The 19,759-nt window shown below is 40.3% G+C and overlaps 1 protein-coding gene across 1 annotated transcript; it reads left to right on the forward strand.

The window, feature by feature from the left end:
- Positions 1-14,389: 14,389 nt before the first annotated feature.
- LOC121080520 (phosphatidylinositol 3-kinase catalytic subunit type 3-like) lies at positions 14,390-19,505 on the forward strand. Its single transcript, XM_040578583.1, has 4 exons — positions 14,390-14,539; positions 16,319-16,507; positions 17,005-17,148; positions 19,307-19,505. The coding sequence occupies exons 1-4, from the start codon at positions 14,472-14,474 to the stop codon at positions 19,449-19,451; spliced, it is 546 nt and encodes a 181-aa protein (XP_040434517.1). The 5' UTR covers positions 14,390-14,471; the 3' UTR covers positions 19,452-19,505.
- Positions 19,506-19,759: the final 254 nt, after the last annotated feature.

Below are 19,759 nucleotides of genomic sequence, written 5' to 3' on the forward strand. Positions count from 1 at the left end.
GGCCCAGACACCAGCTCTCTGCACAAGAGTAAATTTCAACTATTAATTTACAGGTTGAAGCAGGAGGTTTTCTGCTCATTATTAAATTATACTATTTGTATACAGCTCTGTAGAGCAGCGATGGGGTGCTTGAACCTAACACAGGCATTTAAAACAGTAATTCTTCATTTCATCTCTGAAATGATTAGCCTTGGTAAATCATTCCAAACACTGAAAAAGGGTGTTAAATTATGTCCCCTTGGTTTAGCAATATATTCCACTTTGTAATCACACCAGTGTAAATAAACACAAGGTTAAAAAATGAAGGAATATCTGAATGCAAACTTCTTCCTTCAGATCTTAAAAGCCAAAGGTGTCAGAACGACATGTAAAGAAAGGAAAAGCAAGAAGGGGAGAAAATACATTTTACCATGGTTGGGTTTTTTTTCTGTTTACTTGGGTAAGCCAAACTAAATCCTCAGAATCAGAGAGACCAAGTAAATTTTGAAAATATCAAACTAGACTTCAGTGAGACAGTTGAAGATAGAGAAAGGAAAAGTCTAGCAAATGAAACAGGCTGCAGAATTAACAGTTGCAGTGGAAAGCATCAGGCCTGTCAATATGCTTTTCGTCCAGGGTGGAACGAGCTGTTGTTTCCAGTACAAGCATCATCTTCTCCAGCAATATCCCAGTATTAATCTGCTTGAGAGACTTACTGGAGTCTGGGCTTCTAAAGAAGACACTCATTAGGATGCACTGAAGTCTATATGTGGATGTATGTGATAAGGAGATACTCCAGAATATACAGTGATGTTCAAAGACAGTGCTTCAAAGTGGCATGTGGATGCTTCCAGCAGTCCCCCTCCAGAGAACAGCTGCACCCGGCTATGCAATTTATCTTCACTTACCTGCATTTTTCATTGTTTTTCTTTAACTTGAATATCTTTTCCTCTTTCCAGGGATTTGTACCCATGAGGAAAGATAATTATACTGTAATAATATTACTTCCCTACTTTGCTCCCTCCCCTTTTGGTTTAAAAGCCCCAAAGTTTTATATTCCCCTGTTAATTTTAATAGTCCTTCTCTGTACCCGCTGTGGTTTGGATTTGTCTTCTTGTGGCCATTAGTGCCTCCAAGTTCCTGTTAGAAATTTTTTGTATTCACCTTTCTTTTAGTTGCATCACTTTAATGATTCATAGCCATCATAAAACTTCTAGAAAGCCCAGGTCTTTCCCCTTTCTCAGTGATAACTGATGATCTCTCTATTTAAATCAGAAATGGCTAGGTTAAAATTCCTCCAAAACATATGAATGATATCACAGAACTGGTCAAAAGGATCCTATCAGCAACCTGAAGGAAAGATCTGCATCTAACACAATGTTTTAATCAATTTCATTTATGTTTTGGTTATCTTACCTTTGTCCATACTGAGATGGATTACTTTTTATTTAATAAATATTCCCACTTAAATCACAGAGGTTGAATATAGCAATCGCTGAATTGTGTTACTTAATCACCAATCTACAGAGAGCAGATTCTTTATTAGATATGTCACCAGCACCTCAAGAAGGTTGTATGTGAGAAGTAAAACCACACAAGACATACACAACACAACTGCCCCAGTAGCTCTAACTCAGAGGCATCCATGAACTTAGGATGCTTCATTGCCTTATTCAATTCCCAGTGATATCATTAACATCTCTGTTTAAAGGCACCATCACCTAATAATGAAGCTAGTACACACTGCCACTTAGATTTTCCCTCACCAAGCTTCAAAGCACTCTAAATCAGTGGTATTTTGCTTATTCTTCTAAAGCTTTAGATCTTTTTTGTTCTCGGTTCTTGACAAAAGTGATCATATTTGTCAACCTTTTCTTGCATTTTCAATTGAAGGTTTTCATCCAATGGAAGAAACAAAATTCCACAGTGAATTCTTTTCCTTCTTACTACTATTATCACTAATATTATCATTGTCATTACCCACCCAACACAAGTGTAAGATCTTTAGCTCTTTTTACTAAGACTTCTTGTCTCAGAATATCTGTGAGTGCCATAGGAAAGACTTTTACTGGAGGTCCTGAATAAACTTCCAGAAACATTTCTGGACCAGGGTGCTATAAGGATTTATTGTGTTATTGCTAGGGATTAATCTTTAAATTAGCTGTGCCTTTATAGTACTAAAATTCTGCTTTTTCATTAATGACATAGCTTAATTGCTTCACAATCAGGGGAAAAAAAATCAGAAATAAGAAGAAAGAAAAAAAGAAGAGTAGCAAATACCTGACTGACTTAACCACATTAAGCAGCATGGTGCAGAATATAACTTAACAGTCCAGTAAACTGTCAGTGGCAGAAGTAATTAGAAATTGGTGAGACAGTAAACTGTCAGTGGCAGAAGTAATTAGAAATTGGTGAGATAGTTCTTCATGTGATGGGGATGGGAGTTTTTCATGCCTATTTTTTATGGGCAAATAGCTCTCAGGGCACCTTCATATTCTGTCATTAATTTGTAAAGATCCTTTATAATGTAGAAAAGTTAAGATAGGGAAAAATATAAAAATCCAATTATATGTTTAATGACTTGGCATTTGTGGTAATGCTATCTAGCACTAACCCACCTGTTGGAAAACAGTCTATCTTTTAGCCCCTGGGGTTAATAGAGTGCAAAAGCCTAGTCTTATCAGAGGGTGGGAGAAGAGTGAGTAATTTTTTCCTACAAGTAAGAAAGAAAAGCAAGAATGAAAAAATTGATTATGAGTTTTCAACTTGCTTTTTGAACTTAGACTATTTGTGAAATAACTTTTTAAAGAAAATAACAAACTTCTAATTACTGGTGTCTATCTGGCCCTCAGTATTTTCTGAGAGGCATGGGGGAATTTGGTCCCCTTGTACCCAACATGAGCACCCACTGGGTTGAGGCATATACCCATACTGTTCCATGGGGCTGCAGCGAAGATGCCGCACAGCCTGCCCTTGAGATCAAGCCCTGCTTCGCTTCTATATGGAAATGTGATCCATAATAAAAAATGTGGTTTGATCAGTCAATAGGTGGATGGATGGATTTATCCTGTTCTCAGCTGCATACTCATAACCACACTGAAATCAATAGCAGATGCTTAAATGGAGCTAGGAGCAGAATTTGTTCCACAACAGCAAAGAAATACAGTTTATGAAAACATCCATATTCATTTACATGTTTGTCTTTATCAGTCACTGCTGTATTTGCATCTCACCCTGGATAAAAGGTTAGTGAAGGCATTTGTAATGAACACTTCCATTTTAAAACATTTAAATAGTCTGTAGTATAAATTGCATATTCTAACTGACTGCTCTGGTGTGAATTTCTGATTCTACTGAAAGGAAGAGAGGCAGTATTTACCGTGTTTATGCAACATCTTCCTTTGCTTAATACCAGATTTGTCTGTGTCAAGGCTAAACCAGGATTAGCAGCAGAAACACTAAATGATGTTAGAATTCATGCAGTCCTGTCTAGCCCATGTAGAACACAGAGACACTGGTAACATCAGAAAAACCCAAACCAAAACAAACAGTTGTCATCAGTCCAATCTCTAAAACCAGGAGTTTCACATTAAAGATAAGTGCTGTCTAATGGCTGGAAAACAAGCCCAGAAATCAAGGCTTATCTCCCCTGTTCCTAACTCAGCTCGTGGTTCATCTGTCAGGAGCTAATGAAGGCTGAATACTGAGTATCCAGAATACCGAAATCCAATGATTTCATCCAGAATTCTGTGACTGGGTTTTCTGAGCAGTCTGCCCGTACAACTTGTTCCTGAGCCCTTTAGGGTCAATTATGGTTTTGTCATCAGCTTCAGCTGCAGAAGAAAGCATCGAACTTTATATTCCCTGTATCTCAGCACCTCCCATCTGCGACATGGAAGCAACAAAATCCAGTGCACCCTGAACAACTGGGAGGTGCCTGGTGCTTAGAGAACCAACACTTGCAGTGTGCTCTTTAGTGATGTGATAGTTACAGAGAAAATACATAAACCTCAGCTTAAGGGTGAGAGATTCAGGTCATTTAATATTAGCTTATAAAAGCAGTGTTTTATACAAGTAGGTCATCTAGGTTCCCTTCACAATTTTTTCAGACAAACAAGATTGTGAACAGTGGCACATGCCACCCTCACACAATTGAAGGTGTGATTATATTGCTCGTAAATGTTACTGTCCTCTTCCCTTGACTCTAATTTTGTCTTTACATGCATGGTCAAAACTTGTTTGTGTTGGTTACTTTTTTTAAAAAATAGAAAGTTGCTATTGTTGTTGCTTCTTATTTGGAACAACTTAAAAGAGATGTTCAGCTACTTTGGGGAAGCACGGGGTGCAGGTGAAAATATGACCCACTCTTATAAAAGAGTCAAACTTGTTTCCCCTAAGTTAGTTGAAAGTGATGTGCCCTCATTCCCATGGCAAGGAACATTACCTTTAGTGCAGCTGACAAGTTTTTCAAGGTGTTTCTGCACATCCTGTAGGGAAAGTAAATTGTCATCAAAATTGAAAATTCAGAATATGTTTGTGGGTTTTTTTTCCCCTGAAGGTCCTTAGGGCTCTTGAAATGCTAAGTAGAAAACTGAGCTCAATGCATATGGAGGAGATTTTCATATTTTAAAAGACAGACAGAGTGTCAGCCGGCAAACACAGCAACTCCAAGAATCTTCAAAAAGGCAGAAGCAGAAAAGTTTACTGCTTGTTCGGCGGACATATTATTTTAGCCTGTGTCCTGCAGATTGAGAGGCAGATTGCCTAGGGTCAGAGGGTGACCCTGCCCTGCAGCATAAGTATTATTCCTTTTTTTTTTAAAGTGCAAATTTACATTTGGCTGCAACCTGCCTCCTTAATGACAGATCAGCCTTTTGTGCAGGTATAAGCTCTGATTGATGGGGCATGGATATAGGAGAGGAGAATGGAGAAAACAAGTTTATAAATTTGACATAAGATTTGAATTGCAGCAGGAACTCTGCCAGTCTCCTTAGGCATAAAATTGGACTGGCTGGAGATATGTACTGCATGTGTGATGTTTCAGCACTTACTGCTTTCATTATATCTTTACTTACCCACTTAACAGACTACTGAATTTGCAAAATCTGGAGGACTGGGTTTTTTTTTAAATAAATTTTATGATGGGAGAGGGGGAGGAAGAATTGGAAAAACCTGAAAATTACATACCAGATCTTCATCTCATGTAATCCATTACCGTTTAATTAATTTCCCTGGACTTACACTGTTTTTCTCTAGCTGATGACCTGACAGTATTTTTGTTTTTCTTTAGCTTCCTTGCACCCCCCCCCTCGCTTCTGAACAGGCTGTTGACATTTCATGTTTCCTATTATTATTACTATTCCTTCCCTTTCTTTGTTTGGGAATTATATGCCTTATTGACTAAACAGCATTAGAAAACTAAAGTTAATGGTCCAAACTCTTCCCTAGTGTAACTTTATTGAGTTCAAGTTATATAGTAATGAATGAGTTCAGGGACTTCTCCAAAGAGGGTTATTGCAAAGGCTGATTCTATAATAAAAGTGAAGTCCACAGCTTTGTTGTCATTTCAATGGAAATTAAATGTTGCAAGAAGCCCAGTGCTTTTGTCTTCAGCTGGTGTGATGAAACCTGAGGATACTGAGCACAAAAGGTAAAATCGTCCCTTGTTTTAGTGGATTAGAACAAATCCTTTAATATTATCATGAGTGCATTTAATAATGCTCCTGTCCATGTCCACCTGTTCCCAGGGGCACTCTGAGTTTGTATGGCCAACCCGAATGGACATCTTCTCCACTCTATCTCTAGCAATGGCAACTGAAGGAAGGGCTTATCAACTGGTATGACATCTGCCCCAAGAGCAAAGTGAGACTGTGAGGATCTGGCTCACTAAAATAGCAGAAATGCAGCACCAATCTGGATCAGACTCAGAATAAATGGACTTTTATGGATGAGACAGAAAAAAGAATGTTGTTCCTAACCAAGTGTGGTTTAGGACAAGCTTCTTATGGTTTTCATGTAGCTGAAATCCTTTTTACTTGTAAGTGGAACTTACTGAGACAGTTAGTGCTGGTAATCATAAAAGACAAGACTGAATGTGTGGAGAGATGCCTGCAAGTCCTGGGTTTCTTTCTGTTGTTCTTAGACAGAAGTCTGGTGAAACAAGAACCTGGGAAGTTTATTCAGCGGTAGTATCACTTAATGAGAAAAGGCCTGGCACACACAAGACTGAAAATACTGTACTTCTTGCTGTAGTATTTAGGAGCTAAGTCCTGCAATATCAAAGCACAGTAGAAATGCAGGAGGGTAGATGACTTCTTCCTCCAAGAACTGTAATCTAAATGTAACAGTTGTTAGTCATGGAAAAATCTAAAATCAGCTGGAAAGTGAACCTCGTTAGGTGAAAACATCATTCCAGAAACCTCAGTTATTGGTGCTCTGAGTTTTCGAATAGAGCTTTATGCATGGCTTCATTTTATGTAGATGAGAATCCACAGGGCCACCCTTGTGAGAGCCTCAGCTCTCTGCAGGGGTATATGCTGCTGTCCAAACACTCTGTTTGACTTTGGACATTTGCTCCCTGCCGCAGATGATCTAGATCTGAATGTTTTCTGAGCACGTTACAGGGGCAGCTTTATTCCAAGGCTAGAATTGTGAGAAGGATCAGCTTATGGACCCAAATGATATTACTAAATCTGAACTTAACTCCAAATTAATGTAATGTTGGTTTTCTTTTTTTTTAACAGCTAACTGTTGTTCTGCATGGGTACTTAAAATAATTCAGTATCTACAGTACATGAATCAATGACCTTTTAATGTACCTATAAATAAATGTAAAATATACATTTGAGGAAAGAAAAGGTGTGTTCTCTTCTTACACCCCATTCTTATCCATTTTTAAAGGAAATATGATAACGTTAATCGCCTCTCCATCATGGTCCTGAAAACACACCTGTTATTCTGGTATCTGAACAGCAGAAACTCTCTCTGCTGTACATCCAGTATGTAAAGTCTTTCTCGGGACAATACTAGAGGGGAAAAAGGCAGTTTCCAACTTGGTTTTGTTCCAGTTCATTAATGACCGAAAGTCACTACCATCCAACAGATGTACTAAGGTTATGTATAGTTCTTAGTTGTCTCAGTCCGGTTTCTAGTGAACAGATAACCACATCCAGTAAATATGAAACAAAGCAAGTCTGACAATGCAGCTACTTTCAGCAACTTTGCTGAAGGTCTTTACCAAGAACATAGGACCTAGCTGAACATCTGAACTGATCAGTCCTCTTGTGTGGATAACTGGCTAGCTGAAAAGGGTCACATAGACATAGTCCAGCTGGCTGGACAAAAATGCACATCGCTCTCAGCTTATCTGAAGTAAAGCAAAATACACTGTCTTTGGCTGTCCTTGTTACACAGTAACAGGAAGATTTTGGTGGGAAAAGAATGTTGCAGGTGGGAACAGAAAACTACAGAAGAGAAACTAGGGGCGGGCTTGGTATTTAGGCAACTAACCAATAATGAGCTTAACTTTTGTAATATGTATGAGCTAATTATAAGAAGGCATAAAAGGTGACTGTAAGAGACAATAAACGAAGTCTGCTGATCACTCATATTGAGTGACTGTGTCTTCCCTCCGTCGCGACAAATGGCGCCCGAACAGGGACCCTAGAGAGGGCTGAACCTGCGAGCCACGGTTCGACGGAGATTCGGGTACCGGTCCTGAAAGCAGCGCAGGAGGCGGAAGGGCACAGTCCCCGCGCCCGGGAGCACCTACAGAGGGTCCCGCCGGCCACGCGTCGCCGAAGTCTCGCAAAGGCTGCAACAGCGCTGACGACGGTATGGAGAGACAAGCGGCGTACGAGTCGCTCATTTGCTTTTTAGAAAAGCGGAGCGTTCGGGACATAGATTGTAACAAGGCATTACCCGGGTTATTAGCGTATGGGATAGCATCCGGGTCCCCCGCGGCAGCGGCCGGCGGCGGCGCGGCCCGGCAGGCCCCTTCCCGGCCGCGGTTTCTCTCCAAGGCGGCACCCCCACCCCCACCCCCCTCCGATCGGCGCCATGGCGATGCAAGCGGCCAAGCGAGCTAACATCTGGCTGCCCCCAGAGGTCAATCGGATCCTCTATATTCGGAACCTGCCGTATAAAATCACAGCGGAGGAAATGTATGATATTTTTGGGAAATACGGACCTATTCGACAACTCAGAGTTGGAGACACTCCTGAAACAAGAGGAACAGCTTAAGCTTCTCAAGGGAAAATACGGAATTGATTACAAACCCACCAAAAAAAGTGCTTCAGATGTCCCCTACAAGAAATGGGTTTCTGCCTTGAACTAGCAAACATCTCTGTGCTTAAAGAGAAGCCTTTTTGCCTTGATGGAGATAATTTATTCTGTATTCTGTATTTATGCTGTATTCTGAATGTGGAAATTGGTTGGGACTAGGAGGCTGGCTTAAAGGCATTTTGCAAACGGGATTATTATTTCTGATCATTATTGTAATAATAGTTTTTTGATCAAAGCCAGCCAAAATTATTTGTAAGCATTAGGCATATCTGAAGAGAATGCCTTTATTTGAATCGGCAGTTAAGGTGTAGTTTAGTCTGATGCTGTGGTTTTATCTGCTCCTGGTGAATTTTTGAAGTGATGAAATCAGAGATACAAGGTATACTAAGAGTTATGAGGTAATAAGGTAATAATCTAAATAAGGGTGCTGTCTTTTATGTCTACAAGTGCAATATGCTTTTATGTAGCAGAGAGAAACTTTAACAATAATGTTGCTTGAGCGAGATGTGCATGTGACAACTTGGGAAAAGGGATATCACAACTGGAGTGCAACAGTGTTTCTATGTCTGGCAGAGTGAAATCTTTCAAGACCTGAGTTTAGGCAGTCTAAAATAAATTGTTAGTATTCAGAAAACCCATCTTAAGCCTCTTTTGCTTACATAGTGTTATGGAAGTCAACTGCTATTGTAGAGAATTAATGATTTTTTAATACATATTAACAAATACTACTATTTTAACTTGAGGCAGTTGAGTGAGAAATACTCACGTGTAGCATTTGAGGGAATGTCAGCATAAATCGCACTTACAGTAAGACTGCATTTTTAATTACTGTACTCGTTAAGATTCGATGATGCCATAAGGCTAAGGCCTTTTATCACAGATTGGTTCTGAACTAAAAGGTGTGTGCACACGTAGATATGCACATTTGTGTTATTTTCCTTAATTGGCTACAAAACAATATAATTAGGTTGGGGACTAGATCTTGGGAATTTACCTATTATACTTCTGTTTGTTAAGGAACGTGCATAACATACAGCACCCATGTAGGCTTGGCTTGTGGCATAGTTGTCAAATTCAGCATAGACATTCAGACAGATAAGCAACGTACTCTTCTTGTGTGTATCGCCTACAAGCCATTATGGCTTAGTGTGTAAATCTGTATGTAACTGTTGAAAAATCCATTTATGAATGTATATAGCTTAGAACTAATTTTTTCCCTTTGTTAATTCTTTGATATCAATGAGGTATTCTTCAGAAAATGTATGGACTGGTTGGTTGCATAAGGGCAGTGGTTATTTGGACAGAAAATTGTTAATGGTCAGGGATTTTCCACTAAAATATTTGCAAATATTCCTAGTCAAACATCAGTTTGGTTTCTTTTTGGGTTTTGAGCTTGCATTAGTCCATGTTCAGAACTTTAAAATTACCTTTGAATTTTTTAAACTTTTTATATCATTGGAACAGAAAGAGCATCTAAATTAAAGATTCAAGCTAACTTTATTTTTCAAGTATTTCAGGAATTATCCTTCTGAACTGAGATTTTATAAGTTGGCTGTGTATTTTCCTGTGTTAAAATGCTGTTATTGAAAATGGTCAACCAAGCCTATGTCGCCCAAAATAAAAACGGGGGAATTGTGGATAACTGGCTAGCTGAAAAGGGTCACATAGACGTAGTCCAGCTGGCTGGACAAAAATGCACATCGCTCTCAGCTTATCTGAAGTAAAGCAAAAATATAACAGGAAGATTGTGTTGGGAAAAGAATGTTGCAGGTGGGAACAGATAACTACAGAAGAGAAACTAGGGGCGGGCTTGGTATTTAGGCAACTAACCAATAATGTGCTTAACTTTTGTAATATGTATGAGCTAATTATAACAAGGCATAAAAGGTGACTGTAAGGTACAATAAACGAAGTCTGCTGATCACTCATTTTGAGTGACTGTGTCTTCCCTCCGTCGTGACACTTGCTTATCGTGGTAGTCTCACTAGCAGAAAATAGATAGTATAAGAGGAGGCAATGCTGTCCTCTGGAAGATCATATATATTTCTTACTAGGATTGTGAAGTTACATATTTCTCTGTGGTTATCAATTGAACATGAACTGTGAGTGATACTTTCACTTCAAAACAAGAAAAATAGCTCCATTCCCTCCAAAGAGAATCGTGTCAGCAGCAGAGCTCTCTATTGCTCCCACTGTTTTCTTGATGCTGTACCTCATCAGGCTTCTAGGACCTGACAAACTATCAGACTAAAAAAAGAAAAGAAATGGGGGAGATTTTAATGCATAAGCAAAGCAATGAAGAGTGTCAATCTCATGCTTGCTAGAGGTTTTCCAACGACAAGAATGGCATAATATCAGTAACTAACTAAATCTAGGTGTAGCTAGCCAGTTACTTATACCTTCATGAGAAAAAAAAAAAAGATTTCTTTTTGTGTATATTTCTTCAAAAACTTCATAAACACTCACATATCTTGAGTTAAATTGGTGTTTCAAGATCAAACACTCAGGTAAATGTTAGGGCATAGGAACATGTGGTTGGGCTATGCTGTGGCAGAAAGCCGGGACCTGTCCCACTGCCCCAGACAGACAGCAGGGCAGACTGGTTGGTTGCCACAGCAGCTCCAGCCCTGGACATCAGGCACCTGCATGGGGATGGGACATTAACCCAAAAGCAGGAGTTGGCTCAGTGGAGCCCATGGCTGGGCCAGGCAGGGCTGTGGTGGAGCATGACATCGGTATCTATGATGTAGCTGGGACATGGAACAATCTGAAATGGGGTCCTGGGCCATGAGCAGGGGAGATTGGTGACCATTAAGGCCTATTAGTCCTGCAGGTCCCTCTCAGTTTCACACTGTCTGGAAGGGACAGATCCTTTTTTTCTCTTGGCACAATGAAGGTCTGAGTTTGCTTTACAACATACTTGGAGCATCAGCAATCTTGACACTCTGATTCTCTTCCAGAACTTGTTTCTGCTATCATGTATGTGCAGTTGCCTGTGCAGTGCATGTGCTAATTCACTCCTGGACTGCCTTCTGGTATATACTTATAAGTCTCCTTAAAGGAGAAACCCAGTTAGAGTTGTCAGGAGAGTTTGCTTATGGATGTGCTGCAGATCAGTAATAGGAGAACAGATGTGCCTTGTTTGACACCCAGGACTTGGAATAATCCTGCCCTATTTCACTAGACCAGAAACACTCAATAACCACAATGTGCCTTCATGCCATGCCCTAGATGACACACTACAAAAACCTTCCTGCAGGCTGCAAAACAACCCTTGCATTACATCAGGCACTTTGAGCTGGAAAAGGCGCACAGAAATAATTGTGTCTTTTGGCCACAAGAGTGGTCGCTGAAGCTTAGAGAAGAGACGGATCAAATATTATTGCAGCTGGGCTACAGATGGACCAGTCTGCAGGGGCCAAATCAAGACAGGGTAGATATGAATCACACATACTGCTTGCTTCAGGGGTAACCGTCTATGGTGGTTCTTTTCAACAGTATAGATGTTGCCATGAATGCAGAGTGCCCTGAAGGATCCACAGAAGTGGCAGCAGAGAGTAAATGGGATAATACCCTTATCTAGCTCTGCATCTGCTCCATACCAAATGTCCCTGTTCAGCTTTAGTGTACTACCTCAGTTGTAGCTGTGTGGCATGTCCTGCAGACACTGCACCCGCTTAGACATCTGTCACCACTGGAAAGATACATGTCAGCAGTGTAGGCAATGATTCCCAGATACGGATGGTGTGTTCATCACTGCATTTTAGGATCCTTCAAGGTGAAAAATACTCTTCCTGTCTGCCTCTATGGCAGTGTTTGAGAACTTACAAATGTAAGGTGATTAATATGAGAAAGTAGTATGAAGTGACATTTTGGATTGAAATTGCATATTTCTACAATTTTATTGTCAAAAATGTCTTTCCTAAACATCTTTTCTTCTCTTTTGCCTCCCACAGAGCTAATTTACTTATTTAGCTGGACACACTGGAATCTGAGAAAGTTGGGAAATATACCACTTTAAAAATTTTTTTTAATGCCAACTTCAAAGGTTCTCTGTAATTTTTTCTCTCAGTTATTTTCTTGAGAAACAAACACACCTTGAATGATGACCTAAAAATGTCTCTGTAATGGTGAAACTGATGATGAGATTATTTAACTGATACTGGTAATTCCATTAATTGAAAAATGATCCAACTTTTTCTTGAGCTATATACTGAAACAGGTACACACATATGAATATGTTCACTGTTTGTGTACACACAGAGATATACATTGCTTAGCTTTAAAAATGTGAGATGTATTTGTCTTTTAAATTTTTACAGTTTTATGTTTTATTTCTTCTTCACAGCCAAGAAGAGCAATACGTGTTTATCTTTGTTATGGAAAGCAGAGATTTTATGTAAAAAACTGGGCTGGAACCAAACTAACAAACAGAAGCCATCAAAAATTACAACACAGGCAATAAATGAATGGCAGATGCCAGATCTATAGAAACTGTAAATGTGATCAAGAAGTAACAAAACAAGATACAAAAAGCTGGATAAAAGACCATATTTTAAAATTTTTAAAAAAGTTATTTTAACATCATCTGTGCCAAGGAATTTGGTAATTTAATTATGTTCATTTTTTGCACTGATGACACATGCCAGCTTGGCACTGCTGGAAAGCAAAGGCTTCATTTTAGTATATATAGCTGTGGGTCACAGCCTCCTCTAATTTCCTAGTTGTTTTGTAGAAAAGGGAAAAAAAAGAAAAGAATTCCTGGTCACAGCACCTGAGGGGGAAAAAAAAATAGTGCTGAGGCAAAATTGTACTTTTTTCCTTAAAGAAGTGTTCCTCCTTTGCTTCAGCCTCTTCCCGCATTGCTGCTGACTTGCAAGAGAAGAGTATTAGTGATGACATATCTTTCCAGATCCACCTGTTAATGGTTTTTACTGTGAAAAGGGAGGAAAATGTGCTGGTTCCAAACAATTATTATTATTTTTTTTAATATGAGCTGTATATGCTGGGAGAGAGCACCTCTGTCTTGGTGCTACCTCAGGACTAGCGCTGCTCTATGTATACCGAGTTACACCAAAACAGCACTTTTTATACTTTTTTTCAGCAGCGCTGAGAAGTTCAGCAGTTGTGGTGAATCATAAAAACACAAACCTTACCTTTCGTGAGCCCTGGCTGCTTTGCCTACATAGAATAAGCATAGGATAGTAACGGCGTGTACAGTTTTTGTCACTTAAAGTGCCTGCAATCCTTATTAACCCTCGAACCACTAAGGTTTGTTTAACATAATATAATTATTTACAATATGTAAGTTGTGGGTGATTTTCAGTTGCCTGCGTCAGATGCAGAGCCACTCTGAATTTATATTTTACAATTATTTTTTTCCTGCAAGGTGATAATCACTGATCACCTACTGCTGGGACAGCTAAGGTTTCAGGAAAAATGAAACAAATGAGCAAAAAATACTCCCAACGTAAGCGTGGCAAGACTTATGATAAAATCACCACGATGAATTCAGCGATCAACCTGTACTGTCCGCATCCTGTGCAGCACATCTGCACAGTGTCAGGGGCAATTGCCATTTCTCCTCAGCCTCCTCCAGGAGTGTTAGCAACGTAAAGGAAGAATCGTTCACTCTAAGATTACCCTGGGTCTGAATTGCCCTGGAAAAAACCATAAGTTATACAGCCCCTTAGCCTCACAGAAGTAGCACCTGCCTTCTGAGGCACAGAAGGGTTTTGGACACGGGGGATTTGTCTGCGGTGTGGAGAATCGCGTTCTGAGGAGATTGTGTGAAATGTAGGTGAAGTGTTGGGGCACTGAGCAGGGGTCACAGCCCTGACACCTTCAGACACATCACGATGGAGGCTGCTCCCGCGCAGCCCACCCCTCTCTGCCCTCAGGTGGGACAGGCCTCCATCTCACACATAGCTGAGGTAGCAGCCATCTTGCCATGCGTCTCAGGGCGGCGGCCATCTTGCGTGCCGTACAGCCGGCGGCAGCCATGGCAGTGAGAGAGATGTGGGCGCAGCCATCTTGTGGCCGCCCACTCGGTAGACGTAGATGACGGCCATCTTGATACAGGTCCATTACATTCCTTGAAGCAAGATGGCGGCGGCGCATGCTCAGAGCGAGGGGGCGCTCATGCCCGCGGGCGGTTGTGGAGGCCTTAGCGCCGCTGAGGGGGCGGTCGGGGACTGGCGACAGCAGCCATGGGCGAGACCGAGAAGCTTTATTATGTTTATAGCTGCGACCTGGACATTAATGTGCAGCTGAAGATGTAAGTGAGGGGGACCGAGGCTTGCAGCGTCCCCCTGCTCCGCAACGGGCGGCCAGGGCTGTGTGGGAAGCGGCCCGATCGCTGCCGGCTTGGGGGGGGGGGGGCTGGGCCACCGCAAGGTCCCGGAGCCTGGCTTTCCCACAGCAGTGCGTTTACGGAGCTGGCTCTGCCTTCCCTCAGCAGCACCGGGAGCTCGTGGCTGTCGCCTGTTTCCTCAGGGCTGCCGGGCGGAGGTAGTGCTGCCACGTCCCTGTCAGCGTCCCCCGCGGCCGAGCGGCCCGTGGGCCGGGTAGGGATGGCGGCGGCAGGGCCGGTGGTGTAAGCTCTGCTCAGAGCGAGTTGTAAACGTGCACGGCCTTGGCTCCTGGCGTGCAGGGCGGTGCGTTACGGCAAAAATTGATTTGTCAGTTCAGCGCATCTGTCTCTGGTAAACTTTCCCCTGCTGCTGTCACAGCTCACCCCTCAGTGTTAGGGGACGGACATAATCTTTTTCCTACTTGTTTACGTGCTCCTTTGAAAGCTAGTTACTTTTAATCGGGTTCTTTGTTGTAGGCAAATCGAGGTGTTGCAGCGTATGTACGTGCCTAACTGGGTATATGGCAAGCACTCCTGTTGGAGCTGGCATTATCACATTTTCTGGTTCACGTTTTAATTTTTAAGTTTGGAATTTTTCTGCCTCACGGCAGTGAGATGTTTACACTTGTGTAGGAGTGGCGTGGCTGGCTCTAAAACGTAGTATATCTAATGTTGGTGCATTAAGGTATATTGCACTTTTTTTGGAAAACTAACTAGGTGAGCTTATTTGGGGTTCTTTAACTTCTGGATGGAAGATGATATCTGAAGTCAGATGGATGTGTCATTTTTGCTAATTCATTCTGCCAAACAAAACCCAAAAATTTAACCAGTTTTTGTTTTGTTTGGTGGGTTTTTTTGTTTGTTTGTTTTGTTTGTGTGTGTGTGTGCATTGGAGTATATGATGTCCTGGAATGTGCTGTGCTAGTGTCTGGCAGGAAACTTGTTCATCAACTCTGAAGTGGTTTTGTGCTACTGATTTTTGTTTGCTGGAAGACTGACCTTGCATGTTTTCCCATCACCACCATAATTCCTTTTTTGTTTTCATATGTGCATTCAGAGACAGATATTTAAACTGCATGATTGTTTTCATTGTGGTATAGCTGAGGCCTGAGAAACGTCATCATTTTACTTTAGCATTCTGCAAATTGTTGCAAGGCTTTATTCAAGTTTGATTTGAATAGTCTTCTTAGTTGAACTTTGGTTTGTTGTTGATTTGAGAGATGACTGTTATCTAAAGCCAGTCTTATGTTTCACATTTCATTCGGCTTAAAAATAAGGCTTCTTTTATAATGTGGTTTTGGTTTGTTTTTTTTTCCAAACAGTATTTGGAGCACATGTAATCTGATGTTTGGTTTGGTTTTTTAGTAATAGCATTGTACGTAGTTTCATTGTTGCCCTGCTTATTGTATCTCATTTGATGCTGTTTGAGAATATACAGGTTGTATGAGAAGTAGTAGTTCTTTCCTCCCCTGCTCTTTCCCCGCACTCACATGCCCCTTCCCACAAGTCAATAGAGAAATAAATTCTGTATTTGTTCATCATTACATGTCCTGAATTTCTCTCTGATGTTTGGATTTCACTACCAGCTAGTAATGCAGAGTGAGGATAGCCTCAGTATTGGGCAATCAAAATATAAGCTATAGAAATCTAATAGGATTTTTTACTGTGGATAAAATAAATTTTGGGTTATTTATCTCCCCGCAGAGGAAGTCTGGAAGGCAAAAGAGAACAGAAGAGTTACAAAGCTCTCTTTGAAGATCCAATGCTGAAGTTCTCAGGACTGTATCAAGAAACTTGCTCTGACTTGTATGTAACTTGTCAGGTGTTTGCAGAAGGGAAGCCTCTTGCTCTTCCAGTTAGAACTTCCTACAAGGCTTTTAGCACTAGATGGAAGTAAGTGACTGCCTTTTATTTCATATTGCTCTTAGTTACTGGGGCATCAAGTTATATAAATAAATACGCATGGGTTTTATTTGTTGGAAAGATTTGATTTCAAGAAACAAATGACTTACGTTTCTTGAAGTCTCTGTGTGGTTATTAAGTATTACCCTGACATCACAAAATCAATGTTTTTGTGTAATGGGGAAAGTGATAAAATTGTTACTTGTGTGTTTGGCATGGCTTACTACTTAATTTCTGGGGCCTGGACTAGCACATTTTCATACTGTTTACTGGACAGACTAATATTTGATACTTAGTCATCAAACCAGAGTGTTTTTCCTTAGGTCTCAGGTCTTTTAATCATGCTCAAGATGAATATTTGTGTGTTTAAAGCCTACAGGAAAGTAGTCCAACTGCCCTTAGAAATTTATATTCTAAGGAGAATCTGAGTTGTATAAAGTAACGTGAATTTTAAGGCTTTATGACTAATAAGAAGTGTTTCTCTGCAGCTGGAATGAGTGGCTGAAACTGCCTGTGAAGTATCCAGACTTGCCTCGCAATGCGCAAGTGGCTCTGACCATCTGGGATGTGTATGGACCTGGTAAAGCAGTTCCTGTGGGAGGAACAACAGTCTCACTCTTTGGGAAACATGGGTATACTGCTTTTTCTTCTGTGGTACAGATTTGAAGCTAGCAGTACTTATGAGAGGTGTTTTTTGTTTGTATTTTTGTAAATGAGTTTAACAGTTCTATGTCTGAAAAATCAGATGCATAGATGATTTATTCTGTTTCTTCCAGAGTGCAGCTTCATGCATGCTGCAGTGTTCTAAAAAAAGTCTTCTCTTGTATAACACCAAAATTTAGTCTTTTTGGTTTTTAAGATCTGTAAGCTTGGATTTTAAAATAGAAAATCCTGAAACCGCTTTGTATTTATACTTAGGTAATGCATGGGTGCCAGTACTGATTACTTAACATAATTGATTTAATTGGCTTGCAATTGAGCTGTTAATGCAGTCTTATTTATAAGGAATAAAATGTAACTCAGTAAATAAGGAATTTTCAAAATTAATAATCTGTGATCCACTAGAGGGTGGATTTAGTAAATTTGTAGATGATAATGCTGATATGGGAAGGATTACAAGTGGGCTGGAAGATGAACGATGCATCAAAAGGATCTTGACTAAGGGAACTGAAAAAAAAAAAAGGATGCACTTTAAAAAAAAGCATGAGACACTGGTACTTTTTGCAGTTGATTGTAGTCAAATACAGAATGGGGAGCAGCTGCCCAGGAAAACGGAGGAAAAGAAGTTTTGCATGATCCAGCATTGCGATGCTCTTGTGAAATGTGCAAACAGTATTGGATATATGAACAGGTTACAAGTATGCACGTCAGGGACAATGTTGTATCCTTCTCCATACTCATCCACTTGGCTGGGATACATTCAGTTCTATATAATTGACTTTAAGCAAGTTGCTGACTTCTGGGAGTCTAAGGGAATCGGTTACATTGAACATCTAGCAAATAGGTGTGGTGGTGGAGGAGTAAAGTGTAGTGAGGCTGAAAAGACTCTAGGAACACTTTTATAGTGTGTAGATTATGTTGGAAAATGGATGTAAGTAGCCTTTTTTATCTTGTCAGATGGTAAGAAGTAATAAGCTAAACTGAAGTACAGGAAGAGTTTAGGTTAGCATTAGGAAAGCTGTTCTAATGATGCCTGAATGCAGAAAACAACGGTAGAGAGAGGTTGCATCTTTCTTGTTGAAGACAAAAAGATTGATGTTGTCTTAGGGCAGAAGATTGAACTGGATCAATTAGACTGTGCTCCAAGAACTGCTGGTAGTTTTTAAAGCATTGGAGCATAGTTCCTGGAAAAAGATAGGGTTTATAAATGAAATTTACTTTTTATTTCCAGCATGTGGGGCCTGGGGGAAGTAAATGGGGAGAAAGCAACAAATAATTTTGGAATTTTGTATTTGCTTGTAAATGGAAACCCTTGTAGTACTATTCCACAAAGTGATACATAAATTCAATGTCAAGTGGTCCTTCTAGTTGGCATTTCTCATTTTTAATGGTTGACTCTTTAGTGTTCCTTCCAGTTGTATTTACCTGAAGTTGTTGAAGTGATCAGTTCTTACTGGCAAAAGCAATGCACTTGATTTCTTGGAGCGTCTTTTATAGGTGGATCAGCACAAATATGCAAGGGAAGCACAGTTTCACAGAGGAAAGATGTGGTCAGTTACCCTGCAAAGTTCTGTTCACTGCACAGTTTCAATTACCAATTCAATTTCAAGCATAGATGGAGAAAATGCTGTGTTGAGGGATTTTTTTTTTTTTTTGGCAGCTTGGAAGGCTGCTTTGTATCAGTTGACCTTCAAATGAAACTTAGGTAGTTTTTTACTTGAATTTTTTTCAGACTAGCAGACCTAAAGTCAGTATTATAATTTGCAAGTCAAGAGGAATACTTTCTGCTTCATTACAAATAATAAAACTATGAAGATCAGGCTCTGTCCTTAGTTTGTATTTTGTACGACCCCACTGACTTTGGGAATTACCCATTTTTCTTCCACTTGCCAAATAAGTTATCTCAGACTTGCTAATTTTCTTTTGAACATCCTGGGCCAATAAAAATGAAGGCTGCAGAGGGCATAAGGTGTGAGGCGCTTTTGCAGTTCAGTTAAATTATGCATGGCAGTGCATGTTTGTAGATTTGGCAAAGGAAACTACTTCATTTTCTTGCTGCTGCTGTACTTCGATTCATGACAGCTGTATTATTTTGAATTTACTGAAGCAATTCTGCATTTGTCCCTGCAGTATGTTTCGTCAAGGAATGCATGACTTGAAAGTCTGGCCCAACGTAGAAGCTGATGGCTCAGAGCCCACCAAAACTCCTGGGAGAACCAGCAGCAGCACAGTCTCTGAAGATCAAATGAGCCGCTTGGCAAAGGTAATGGAATAGCAAGTAACCTTTTAAGATGTATGTGAAAAGCTTGCACTTTCACTGGAGTGAAGACAGGCTTGTCATCTTGTTTTCTCATGTGAAGGCTATCTTCTTTTGATTGTTTAGCTATTTGACAGCATTTATACAAATGAGTAAACTAGGTCATACTCATTTGCTTCTGAAGTATTTTTTTAAAAGGGGACATATAAATACCTTTTAATACACATAGCATTCTCTTGTAACAACTTAACATCCTAATTCTTTGTAAAGAATGAAAATGTCAACATGCCTTGATACTTGAAGCCAGAATTCCATCAGGTTCAGTA

This window comes from Falco naumanni, chromosome W, assembly GCF_017639655.2.
Source record: "Falco naumanni isolate bFalNau1 chromosome W, bFalNau1.pat, whole genome shotgun sequence".
Classification (NCBI taxonomy): domain Eukaryota; kingdom Metazoa; phylum Chordata; class Aves; order Falconiformes; family Falconidae; genus Falco; species Falco naumanni.

Excerpts from the sequence above, each read along its gene's own strand:
- LOC121080520 (XM_040578583.1), top strand. The coding sequence starts at position 14,472 with ATGGGCGAGACCGAGAAGCTTTATTATGTTTATAGCTGCGACCTGGAC. Across the intron at positions 14,540-16,318 it reads ATTAATGTGCAGCTGAAGAT|AGGAAGTCTGGAAGGCAAAA; the intron begins GTAAGTGAGGGG and ends ATCTCCCCGCAG. Across the intron at positions 17,149-19,306 it reads TCACTCTTTGGGAAACATGG|TATGTTTCGTCAAGGAATGC; the intron begins GTATACTGCTTT and ends TTGTCCCTGCAG.